Genomic DNA, 11,760 nt, shown 5'->3' on the forward strand with positions numbered 1-11,760 from the left:
CTTGAAAAGACAGTATTTAATTGGGTTGATATTTTTCCCTTACAGGCTTTTATGTGCACGTAAGAATCGCCACTGTCATGCATTTGAACAAACCCTTCAGTATACAGTGTTTACAGTATATTAAGCATAATCACATATTTCTAACCTAACACACAGTGTAAAAATAAAAATACTTAGAAAATAATTGTCATTTCACTTCATGAAATTTGCTCTTTTAAAATGAGCATAAAATGATTAAATTATACTCTCTAACAACTCTATTCAAAGCCAAAAATACCATGGCTTTAGAACAAGGTATTAATTAGAACAGTCTTCAAAGTTTAAATCATTAGCTTATACTTCTCCTTGAACTATGAAAAGCTCGTGGCAAAGTTCTTCATTTATGTGTGCACAGGAACACTTCTGAATAACAAAAGGTGAAGAAAAATGGCTAAGCTTTGTTTTTCAGAACATTTGTTTTAATATTGGAATGTCCAAGAAAGCTGGAGTTGATTGAAGTTAAATAGGGCTCGGCCGGTCTGTGTCCAGTGCTGGATCTTGTTGGAGGGATCCTATATAAGCCATGAAGCTGTTGTTCTGATGGCCCCAGTCGTAGTAGTCTGGAGAGAAACTTAAAAAAAGAAACCCAAAGAATTTTAGTGACTGCCAGGTTGGTTCTGCAGCTGCTTCATGTTTACCAGGTTGATGAACATGGGCAAGATGCAGTTGCATAAAGGTGGTAGTTCTCACGCTGGAGTGCAAAAATAAACCCCCAACCAGGGGTTCAGGCACCTATTTATTTTTCTGGTCTGTCAATTATTTTGATTGGAGTGTTCTCAACCCATTCCTGATTCTACTGAAGCCCCTCCCCTTCCTGCTTTGCTATTCCAGAAGGCATCTGAAAACGCTAGAAGTGGTGCTTCTACCCCCTGCCAAGTCCCAGCACTGTCAGTGACAGACCTAAACCTCCTGTGTCGCGTAGGAGGGATCCGTCGGTGGTTAGCAGCAGCGCTAGTGCGCTGGCTTTTCCCCCTTGAGCAGCGTCAGACAACACACGCAGCTGCTTTGCGCCTGTGCCACTCTTGGAAGAACCAGAGGGTGAACCGTGCAACCCAAAGTTCCTTCAAGAGTGGCCTGCTGTTAAAATCCCGAACTTACACAACCAGTCTCACGTCTTTGTAGTCTCTATGGGGCCCCTGGATCCCTACAGTCACTCAGTGCTTACTTGCTGCTTAGCTTCCCCCTTTGCTTTCCCTGCCCCCCTGGACCTGATGCAACATTTGGAGCTAGACAATGACATCAGTCTTCTGCGGTCTGTGAGAGTTCTTCCTCCTCGAGTTTCTGTTACAGGAAGCAAGTGGTTCCCTCATATCTCACCTGCCCTGTGCCCCCTGCGGTGCAATATTCCATGCTAGATCATCATCACTGTCGTATCTCCGAGGGTTGTCAAAGAAATAAGATCGAGGACTGAAGCCATGGCTTGGGACCATTCCTGCATTGGCCTGAGGGGAGGAAGACCTCAGTCAGTACTGGGAACAGACAGATAAACAGCTTGGTGCCTGACTTCAAAAAGAAGTCCCTGCAGGTTTACCTCCCAGTTTCCAAAATGGAACAGGCAGTTTTAGATTTGCTGTAGACCATATAAATATTTGTGCATTTTCCATTTTTCTCTGCCAGCATCATGATAAGTCTACTGATCTCAACATTTTTTTCTTTTCCCTTCCTTCTAGCTAACAGAGAGGATCTATTTCTGAAACCCCCCTCCAGGATGGATTTAACCCAGCTGCTGAATCCCTGTCCATCCTGGATAGTTTGCATTTTTTGCTCCTGTCTGCCTTGATGGGAGCAGTAGGGATGCAGCTGAGGAGCTGGAAGATATGATACACCTGAAGAGATTTGGCTTTACCTTCTGCATTTGTAACCCTCTCTCCTGGTGTGTTACCTCCCTTGCCTCAGGAACTGACCATAGTGGACCTCAGCACCCTGCTTAATGAAACCACAGCTGAAAAGCTCCTTAGTGCCTCTCTGAGCAACTTCCGTATCTACCCTACAGTGCTGTGAGGGTCAAACCCCAAGGCAAGATCTTTTGATAGAACAGGAAAAGGGGTGTACATGTAACTCCTTCATTTACAAAACATTTTGCTATTCTTTCCCTGTGAATCAAACCAGAAAACGTGCAAAATTCAAAAGGTCAGTCTGACTCCTGAAACAGCAGACAGACATCTAGGACCCAGCTGAGCTTCTTCTGCTGATCCATTGCTTCCAACCCCATGGAACATGGTTCCCCGCACCTGTTGATAAGCCAGGATGACATCTCCTTGGCCTGAAGCAGGAGAACAGTTTGATCTCCCCTTATTCTTCAGATGTTTGTTACATAACTTTGACAAGTAAAAATAGGTCCATCTCTGTCATCTCCCCAACATTTGTCTGGCTGAAGGTATGGCAAGGCAAAGGACCTTGCGCTGCGGTTACCCCGTGCCAGCGCCAAAGCAGAGAGACAGCTCGATCCAGGCTACAGCCGTCTGTGGAGTGGTGCTTTACACTTGGGCAGTGCAGAATGCAGGCTGTCTCCACTCAGACTTTCTGTTTCTGAAGTCCTGAATGAATCGTAAAACGAAAGAACAACTATTTCTTGGGGTTGCTCCATATTAAAAATAAAGGACATTTTTGGAATTTTGCAAAATCAGAGTTGTTGAGGGTTTTTTAATTAAAAGAGGGCTTGTTTTAAGTCTAACCCCATGCTGTCTGGCTAAGTATTTTCAACCGCTAGATTGCTAGAGCGACAGCCTTCTTTGACTGACATGAGACTGAAGTCCTGTGGCCCTTGGTCTCCCTCTTGTGGCACAGTTGCACTGAGGTTGAGTTCTGCCTTGCTACAGTGCCTCCATTTGTTTCTTTCCAACCTTGTTTCCAGTTTTCCTCTTACCATGATACTTTTTAGCATAAATATTTGTCTTTTGTAGTAAAAATCCACATATGACCTATTCACTATGACACATAATGTCTACCCTAAAAGGACTGACATGACAGACTGGCTCTTTTGAACTGTATCTTAATGAAGTTGGAGAGTTAAGGCTTTCTGCAAATCACAATGCAAAAATATAGTATTATAGGGATTACTGCAGTGCTTGTTGACTTCTGAGAGCGAATACTGCCTGTTTGAGCTCTCATCTGAGTAGCATTACAAGTCTTTCTGTGATCAGCTTTTGAAAGGAGAGATTAGACCACATCTCTCATTTTCATTCTCTTGTGAATCTCTCCCACACCATCTAGACTTGACCACCAGGTCTAGCCTTACTAAACTAATTTTAAATGAAGTGAGATCTCTCTGTGGTGTTTTTTTATAAGGGTAGTACCACTGGACTGGGCTTTAAAAGATTTCTTTCTTTGCAGTTGTCCTTGCTAACTCCTAAACAGGAGTGTACCTGAGATGTTTTGGTAATAGACACTAACAGACCGTGGGGGTTCCTTAGGGTTATGTTAGTCCTTGTTCAGCTGAGCTTTACCACTGTCTCTGAAATCTAAAAGTTATTCTATTGATTGCTTCTTTTACCTATGAATTTACCATTCACATCCTTCTTGGGGAATAGGAGCTTTGGTTTGGCCCACAAAAAGAGACATTACCTTGGCAATCCCAGTGCTGATATTCCCCCTAGTGGATGCTCCCCTAGAGGCTGGTAGTCCCCATGTGCCTGTCAGCCAGCACATCCTGGAGACACTGCCTACAGCTATGAAAATATGATTGTCCATCTATTAATTACCCAGATGTTTACAAGGAGTTATCCTTAGAACTCACAGCTTAACCTCTGCTCTGCTGAAACAGCAAACAAAAACATCGGCAAGTGCTTATTATGGCTACTGGTCTTTACCATGGGAAAAACTCCATGGGTACAGGGCTGAAGGGATTCAGTCTATCATTCTACAGGCCACTGGACAGTTACCACACAACCATTTTCACTGCTACGTGATGAAAAATCCCAAGTTTGGATAATAAACTTCTTTTCCACGGACTCAAGTAAAGTACTGTACTGACTACAGTAAAGTACTGTACTGACTCAATGGGAAGACAGCCCTTAAATTTAAGAAGATCTACGATTTTCAAGGTAAACTGCCTGAGAAACACCTTGTCTTCCTTCTGGGTAAATATGTTGAGCTTCTTTCACAAGAAGTTCATATAAAGAAATGCAAAGTTTGGCTTGCTTTTATTCTGCCAAAGAAACACTAAAAAAGAGAAGTCAAAATGTAAAGAAGCAAAAGTTCTTCCAGAAGCCGAGCTCACCCGACCTGCCCAGACATTACTCTAATGAAACCACCAGCAACTTTGACTTACTAGATCTTTTGCAGGGTTTCGGACACGGAAGAAATACACAACCAAGGAAGTAGGCAAGAGCTCCCAGATGAAAAGGATCACTCCAAACACTATGTAGCCTGCATCTCCCAGCTGACATTTCAGATCTGCCTGTTGAAAAGTCAAAGAGAAATGTGTTTAAAAATAAAGATGGCAGCTCATTTAAAGGCACAGGAGGAAACATGTCTTCTTAGGAAATTTAAATGGCTGAAATGCCTGACAACATAGCCAGAAATTCCATTCAGTAAAGGCAGATTAATGTGGCTAATGATTAAAGGCATACTAAAAAAATCAATATGCTATCTTGTTGGGTACATGACTTCCCTTTCCTCCTACCTTTCCTCCTCCCTCCTCTTCTTCCTGCTGTATTTACTTCAGCAAAATCAAAGTTTAATGCAGGGGTTTCCCCAGTCTAACAGCCTGGCAAGCAACCATTTGATCAAGTGACCAGGTAATGAGAAACTAGTTTTCCAGTCCTTTTCCAAGTGTGACTAATATGTAAAGGAACAATCAATGCCTGGGTCTTCAAGGGCATTGTTGGCAATCTGGCTTTTAAAAATTAAGGCTTGGATCCCTTCAAATTGGTGCACATTTATAGCTTGAAGAACCATACTGTTACTCGAGCATTAGCTTTGAACATCTCTCTGGATTTCCCCTCCACCATTCACCACAGCTGCAGAGGGCAAATCCTGTCCTTTTGCATGTTTTGTACAGGAGAGAAAAGGGTGATGTTTCTGACAGGTGACCTGAGGCAGCACCACAGTACAAACAGTGGCCTGGACTTTTAAAAGTGACTTTTGATTCTGATACAAACCGAGTACCTGCTCCTTAGTCCCAGGCCCTTCACACATGGCTCAAATCATTTACTCCCAAATCCAAGCAACCCTAATGCCACAGCTCAGACATTCAAAAATCAGTAGTAGTGACCTGAAGCCTAAACCATTCCAGTGAGCTCCCTATGAGCAACCTCTGCCTCCACAGGGGACCAGGTATTCTGGCCATGCAGTTCCAGCCCCTGTTACTCCAGACTGCAGGCGTCAGCACAAGAAATGCCCCCTGCAAGGGGGCAGCAGGAGCAGCAGCAACACTCCAGGCCCCAACAACAAGAGGGAAAATGTTTGATTCAGGAGAGGAGTCACAATCTAGTGCCCCTCTGCCTAAACCTGTGTGTTCTAATTACGCAGAGTGGCAACATGTAGCTGCGCCCCTCTTCTCTGCGCTGCAGCAGGGTTCATTCGTGGTCCCTTGACAGACCCTGCTCAACTCATAATGAGGTCCTCTGGGCAATCCTACCCTACTGTTTACCTGTTTCTTATTTGCAGTTTTACCTGCCATTCAACAGAAAATTGTTGACAGCTCCGGGTTTGCTTGGCCACTCCGGCAATACAAGGCCCTCGTGTGGCTGGGAACGGGGCTTTTGGTCTGCAGGTGCTTGCTGAGAGGGTGGGGAGATCACAGAATCAATAAGGTTGGAAAAGACCTCTAAGATCATCAAGTCCAGCCATCAACTCAACACTACCACAACCACTGAACTATATCCTGAAGTGATGTCAAGTTTCTGGGATTTTGAGGCCAAACAAGGACATACTCGTGGTCCAGATCCAGACTTGCCATTTTGCCTAGCCTTGACACAGCTGGAAAACTACTGGGATCTAACTGCATGCTTCAAAGCTGGGAAAGGAGCTGGACACCCAAATTTCATCAAGTTCAACAAAGACTTCCCTGCTATTTCCTTTAGTGTTTCTGTCACTGTTAGTTTTCAATCTGAACTGTCACTTGCAATTAAAGGTTGGGAAGAACCTTAGTCTCATCTCAATCTAAAGAAGTAGTTCTAGCAGAACTTCTTCTATCAGAAGTTACCACGCTAATTACAGAAGGAAGGTAAATAACTCCAAAGCCCTGGATGGCAACGGGAGATTTGATGATGTCTTCAGAACCGAGCATTTCAATGGAGTCAAGTAGCATTTTCGTGCTTCTCCAAGTACAGTCCATTCTTTCTAATGGACAAAGCACCTCTCTTCTTTAATAAAAGTCGTGCTTTCTTTAACAATAAAATCAAGGTAAATAAAAGACTGGGAGTTTTATTATTGTTTGGCTAGTGGTTACTTCTTTCTTTTAGCACTGAGGTGGGATTTTTTCCTCCTTATGCTGAAACTACCAGAAATTTGCATTCCTGGAGCAAAACAATCTTAGTGCATTGAATAAACAAAAAAAATTATAGGATTTTAATATATTAATTCCTCTTGTCATAGCATTTAGGCAATCAGCCATCGCATACAGAATGAGTTTTTTCTCATTAGCAAATATTTTCATACTTGCCTGATCTGATACGTTGTACCAATCGTAATCAAAAGAATTTACTTTCTTGGTTTGGGAAAACGATAAGATGAACAAGTTGTAACAGGCTCGTGAGGTATAAAGTAGTATAACAGTCACTCCTATACTTGTCACCTGACAGACAGATGAACCCTGAAAGAGATTTAAGCACAGGTTATTATTCATAAGGGAAGTTAGGAAGAACGCTGCTTTGCATGGACTTCGAGGGTTGTCCGGCTATTCTGTCTAATGTGACTGACTTTTTTCTCTTTCCTTCTTTGATCCTTGTATCCTACACTACATATATTCCTGTATTTTATCAGTACAGTGGTTTCTAGGCAATGGTAGCAGTTCCAGCCCTTACTAAGATCGGCTGCGACTAATTGCTACAACTTACTGTACAAGTGCTATTTTCAGAGCAATGAAAGCATGTGAGAACTACACAGCTGGTGTCAGATGGAGCAACAGAATTCAGCCTTCAGCTGTGCCTCAGCTCTAGCGCATCCTGCATCAGATGCTGGCTAGCTAGCATGATGCAACCTTGCATCGTTTTACAGCTGCTTGCTGTGCACCTGAGTACTGAGCAGTCTGTAACAGTCACTGGTTAAAGGCAGCACAGACAGGGACAGAACACCCTGCCTCATCCAACATCAACACAGAGGAGGCAAAGCAGAGGCTCAGTCCCTGGGCAGAGTGACCATGGCAGGGCAGTCCACCAGTGGGAGCTTGGGCACAAGAGGAGGAATGAGACTATGAAGTGTGAAATCAGAACAGTTCTTAAGCCCTAGTGAGAAAAATGGACATCGAGCAGCAGGAGTAAGTGAGACGTCTGACCACTGTGTCAGGTGGGGAGGGTCAGTGTGGCGGGCTGAGACGCCAGCACATGAGCTGTAACAGCAAGAAAGGAAGGAATGAATCCTCGGTATGAGCAAGTCAGTGAGGCTGTCACAGAAACCGAGGGTGAGAGAGCAGAGAGAAGCACTGACTAGCACATATCATATCCCAGCTCCCTGGCATTTATAGACTGGGGATAGCAGAAGTGAAGAGTAGAACGGGATTGGTATTTCCCAATATAGGTTTCCCTAGACAGCTGTCATTCTTCAACAGGTAACAGTTAAATATGCTTGAGATTTAACAAACTTCAATCCCACCAAATACAAAGAACTGGGTAAAAGCATCCTGGTTTTGCCACCAGTCCAATGTGCTTAGTGGTTTGGGGACAGGAGAGCACAGCAGTAAAAGTAAAGCCAGAGGAACGCTTCTTCTGTAACAGGCCCCTACAGAAAAGAGAGGGAGCCCCAAGTTTGTAGCATGTCCCACCACACGATGCTTCTGGCCAGCACAGAGCCTCCTTGGTGCTGTCGTAGCCTTGGTCACTGCGCCAGGTCATGGAGGTGCGCGCCTTTTCACATGTGGTCAGGAGACAGGTGCCAGCAGATGGGAGATGCAACTAGAAGGCTGCCAGCACCAATGCCCGTCTACCTGCACCGCAGAGCACGTGTCATCTCCAACACTACTTCTGCCACATCACTGTAGAGAATGAATTTTTCTTCTTCAGCTAGTCTTTTTCAGCACAACAATAGCAGATTAAACCAGGATGTTTTTTCACTGCTAGCTCCAGCCATCTGTATCCCTAAGTACAAGCAGTCAAATCCTACTGAAATTCCCTAGAGGAACTCCCATTTCAGGTCAGCAGAAAGGAGCAAAGCGCTCTTTAATTCTCATTTCCACATTAAAACTTTCATCAGATGAGTGTCCTGTCCCTTCCTGTCTGCAACAATGTTAAGAGTTTGTTTGGTTTTGTGAAAAAGCTTGAAGTAAAGAAGATCAGGTTTCCTGCAGGAGGAGGAACCGGAACAAAGTAATCTACCAAAGCCTCCCTTAGGTTAACACTGCTTTGCTACAGAGATTTACACTTCTGTGATTTGCAGCACTTGATAAACTTTTCTGACTAGTAAAAATAATCCATTGCCCATGCCCTTAGGTCAGCAAGTGACAGGCTTGAAAGAAACAAACAAACTAAGCTGTGTTTTTAAATCTCCTGTTCAGCCCTGAACTTTCAGTTGTTGTGCAGTATGGCCAGATTTGATTAAATGGGAAAATACTCCTTTCATCTGGTTAAGTAAATGGATGGAAGAATCTTATTATAAGATTTTCTAAACAGTAGCTGAAACATTTTTGAAAGGTTTGTCGTCGCAAAGGTAGCATGCTATTGGATAAAGCTATTAATTCATTTTAAGAATTAACTATCTCCTGAAAATGCCAGACCTTTGAAAACTTTCTTTCATTATCTGTAAACAAAAACCACTTTCACTGATTTTATAATAAATACTGCAGGCATATGTGATGCCACCCAGCTCCTTGACCGCTGACTGTGTCCAAAGCTGTAAACCTAACAATATCTCTTTAAAGAACATTTTGTAGAGTAGTACGAGAGGCTTTTTTCCCCTTCTCCCCATTTGGCTGATTTTATAATGCATTAAAGTCTTTTAAAACACATTCTCATTATCCACAAGACAGTATGCAAATGTATAAAGGAAGATTCGCTTTCCTCTGACTTTTCTTCGGCATGCTGCTACCTTAAACATTTAACTTCAGCCAATAATTTGACAAGCTGAAGGATCCCAAAGTATAGACCACTTGTCTGTAGCAGTACTGAAAAGATGTGGGCTTCAGTAAGGGATCTGGTGAAAGCAGTATCCACTCGGAGAAACTCCAGCCAATAAGTTCTGTAACCTCTGCCTCAAAATACAGATTTTGGGGTCACTGGTTTTAGCCAAAAGCACCCTTGCTAGCACTTAGTATTTAATTCACATATAGAGCAGGATGGCCAGCTGAGTGTAAGCTGTGAAGTTTAAGCCCTCCAGCTCTCAGAAGATCTGAAGAACTGTGTGGCTTAGCCTCGTGCTGCCCTTCTCTCTCAAAAGGTACTTGAAAAGAACTGAAAATGTACCTTACCTTGGACTCCAAGTAAATGTTGGCTAAAGACATCTTGGAAATCTTATACAGGCAGATGGAGAGCGAAACAGCACACAGCACAAACAACGTGTCATTAATTGCCACCCGGACAGAGACAATGACTTTTCTCTCTGAATTCTGTGTCCTCACCAATACTGCACAAGTTAAATTCACCAAGAGGAACAGGAGACTTATGAAAAGAGAAGCCAGGTACAGAGGCAACCTGGGAGAGTGAGGAGAAAACAATTTTAGTGACATCGTTCAGCAAGTGTCGCTCCCGAGATGGGAGCTGCACTCTCAGCAACAAAAGCGGCACGTGTTGGGCTGCCACAGCTGATGGAGTGACCAGCACCCTAAGCCCAAACCAAAGTGCTCCAGATTGCTGAAGAGATTAACTCAGCTCATCTAGGACCCGTTTTCAGAGTTACAAAACAAGCTGTAAGTTAAAATTCAATGTCACACAGCAAAACATGGAAGACTGTTTCCAGCAGAAACACAATAGTGCAGTTCTTAAAAACTACTTAAAATACACATGTGCTTTCTTAGAGTGTGCACTTCATCTACAGCACAAACTCTCTGACTGAGAAATCTGTAAAAGGCTGGGTTCCCTGGAATGTGCTGGGTTTGACCCTGGTTTTACTACCGCCATGAGAAGCATTACCGACTGCTGACGTTTGCTGCCAGATTTCATATTAAGTTAGGGAAGTGTCTTAACAGTAGGAAAAATCTCTGAGTTACTGTTTCCCCAGCGTCTTTCAGTGTCCCTTTTCCTAAATAACTTGGTCATGGGCAACCTCTTGAAAGAAACATCAAGAAATTTAAAAATGCATATTGATTCCAGGTTATCATTTTGCCTTCTATGCCAGGCAAAAGGTTCACTTGCACAACCACAGGCACAAAGCTGGAACAGAGATTTGACAGACAGAAGCCCAGGAGCTGGACTGGATTTTTCCATCCTTTTTTTCCTACCTACCCAGCACTGATATCTGCAATAATTATATCACATACTCAAGGAAGGCTGCTTCTAATTCCTCTTTCCTCCTACACACAGCTGTGGAGCTTTAGCAAAAAGCAAAAAAAAAGAGGCAAAAAAAAAAAAAAGAATGCTTCGATTTCAGGTGTTTGCTTACTTCATTATCATTGCTGATCAAGGCAATTACTGATAAGGGTCATAATCTGCAGTCATTGAATAAGAGGTTTTGGACACAACTTTTCATGCCTCCTGGGAACTTTGAATTTTGCTGACAACAAATATCCAGCTGTCACTGAGGAATCCAATTCCAGTTGTTTAAAAACACTTCACCCAATGGTGATCTTTTTCTTCCACACATTCATATCCTTTTGGGAGAGCAACAACAAAGCTAAAAGCGGAAGCATAGCTGGCTTCTTTTCAGAGCACATGAAAGGAAGTGCTATACCTTTGAGACTTTTTAAATGTGTAACAGGGAGAACTGAAAGCCTGAAAGTCCCTGCTTCTGAATCAATGCCCTATATCTGGCAGTGGGCAAGGATGCCGTTTTTCTTGCCAGTCATGGAAATCCCCTCTCAGGGGGAAAGTTGTGCTCATTCTTAACCTTCCAGGGCAGAGCTCTGTTTTCAGGATAAGCAGCTAGAGGTAGTTCCTTTAAACCTCTCAGTCTAATACTGGAAGCACTGGAGCCCTGAAGCTCCTCTCTCACACGACTTCCTCTGGAGAATGCAGTTCCCAGCTGCAGTTGTGGTACATTTACAGCTTTTATTAATATGTCAACAGATATTTGTGGTGGTCATGTGTCTTCCTTTTCTTCCCCTCTCAAAGTCTGACCTCTGCTACTCTACTGTAGCACAGGTAAAATATTCTTGTGGGGTTTGGGCTTATGAGGAAAGGTATGCTCCTACATGCTGCCTGCTTGTGGGACAGTAAGTATATGCTCTCTTTCAGCTCATTTTAGTCAGAGAGACCGCCTGCTTCAGCACAGCCTGTGTGCCCTTGGTCCTTGCTTGCAACCAGCAAGGCTTAGAGTCTTCTAGGCCAGGCTCCTCCTCGATGGAGTTTATCAGACAAAAAAAAAAAAAGCACTGTCATACTCTCATGCCCACACGCTCCTGTGCGTGCCAGGGTGAGCTGTCATGGCCAGTCAGTTGTGCAGCTCTTCATATAATGATCTTCCATCTCCCTT

The 11,760-nt window shown here is 43.4% G+C and overlaps 1 protein-coding gene across 1 annotated transcript; it reads right to left on the reverse strand.

The window, feature by feature from the left end:
* Window positions 1-9,824, reverse strand: GPR137B (G protein-coupled receptor 137B; the record flags this gene model as incomplete). Its single annotated transcript, XM_009877983.1, has 5 exons — window positions 1-610; window positions 1,357-1,481; window positions 4,310-4,438; window positions 6,647-6,796; window positions 9,602-9,824. Coding segments are annotated over 5 exons (739 nt in total), but the record flags the coding sequence as incomplete, so codon positions are not given.
* Window positions 9,825-11,760: the final 1,936 nt, after the last annotated feature.

The sequence above is a fragment of the Apaloderma vittatum genome, unplaced genomic scaffold (genome assembly GCF_000703405.1).
Source record: "Apaloderma vittatum isolate BGI_N311 unplaced genomic scaffold, ASM70340v1 scaffold5471, whole genome shotgun sequence".
NCBI lineage: Eukaryota > Metazoa > Chordata > Aves > Trogoniformes > Trogonidae > Apaloderma > Apaloderma vittatum.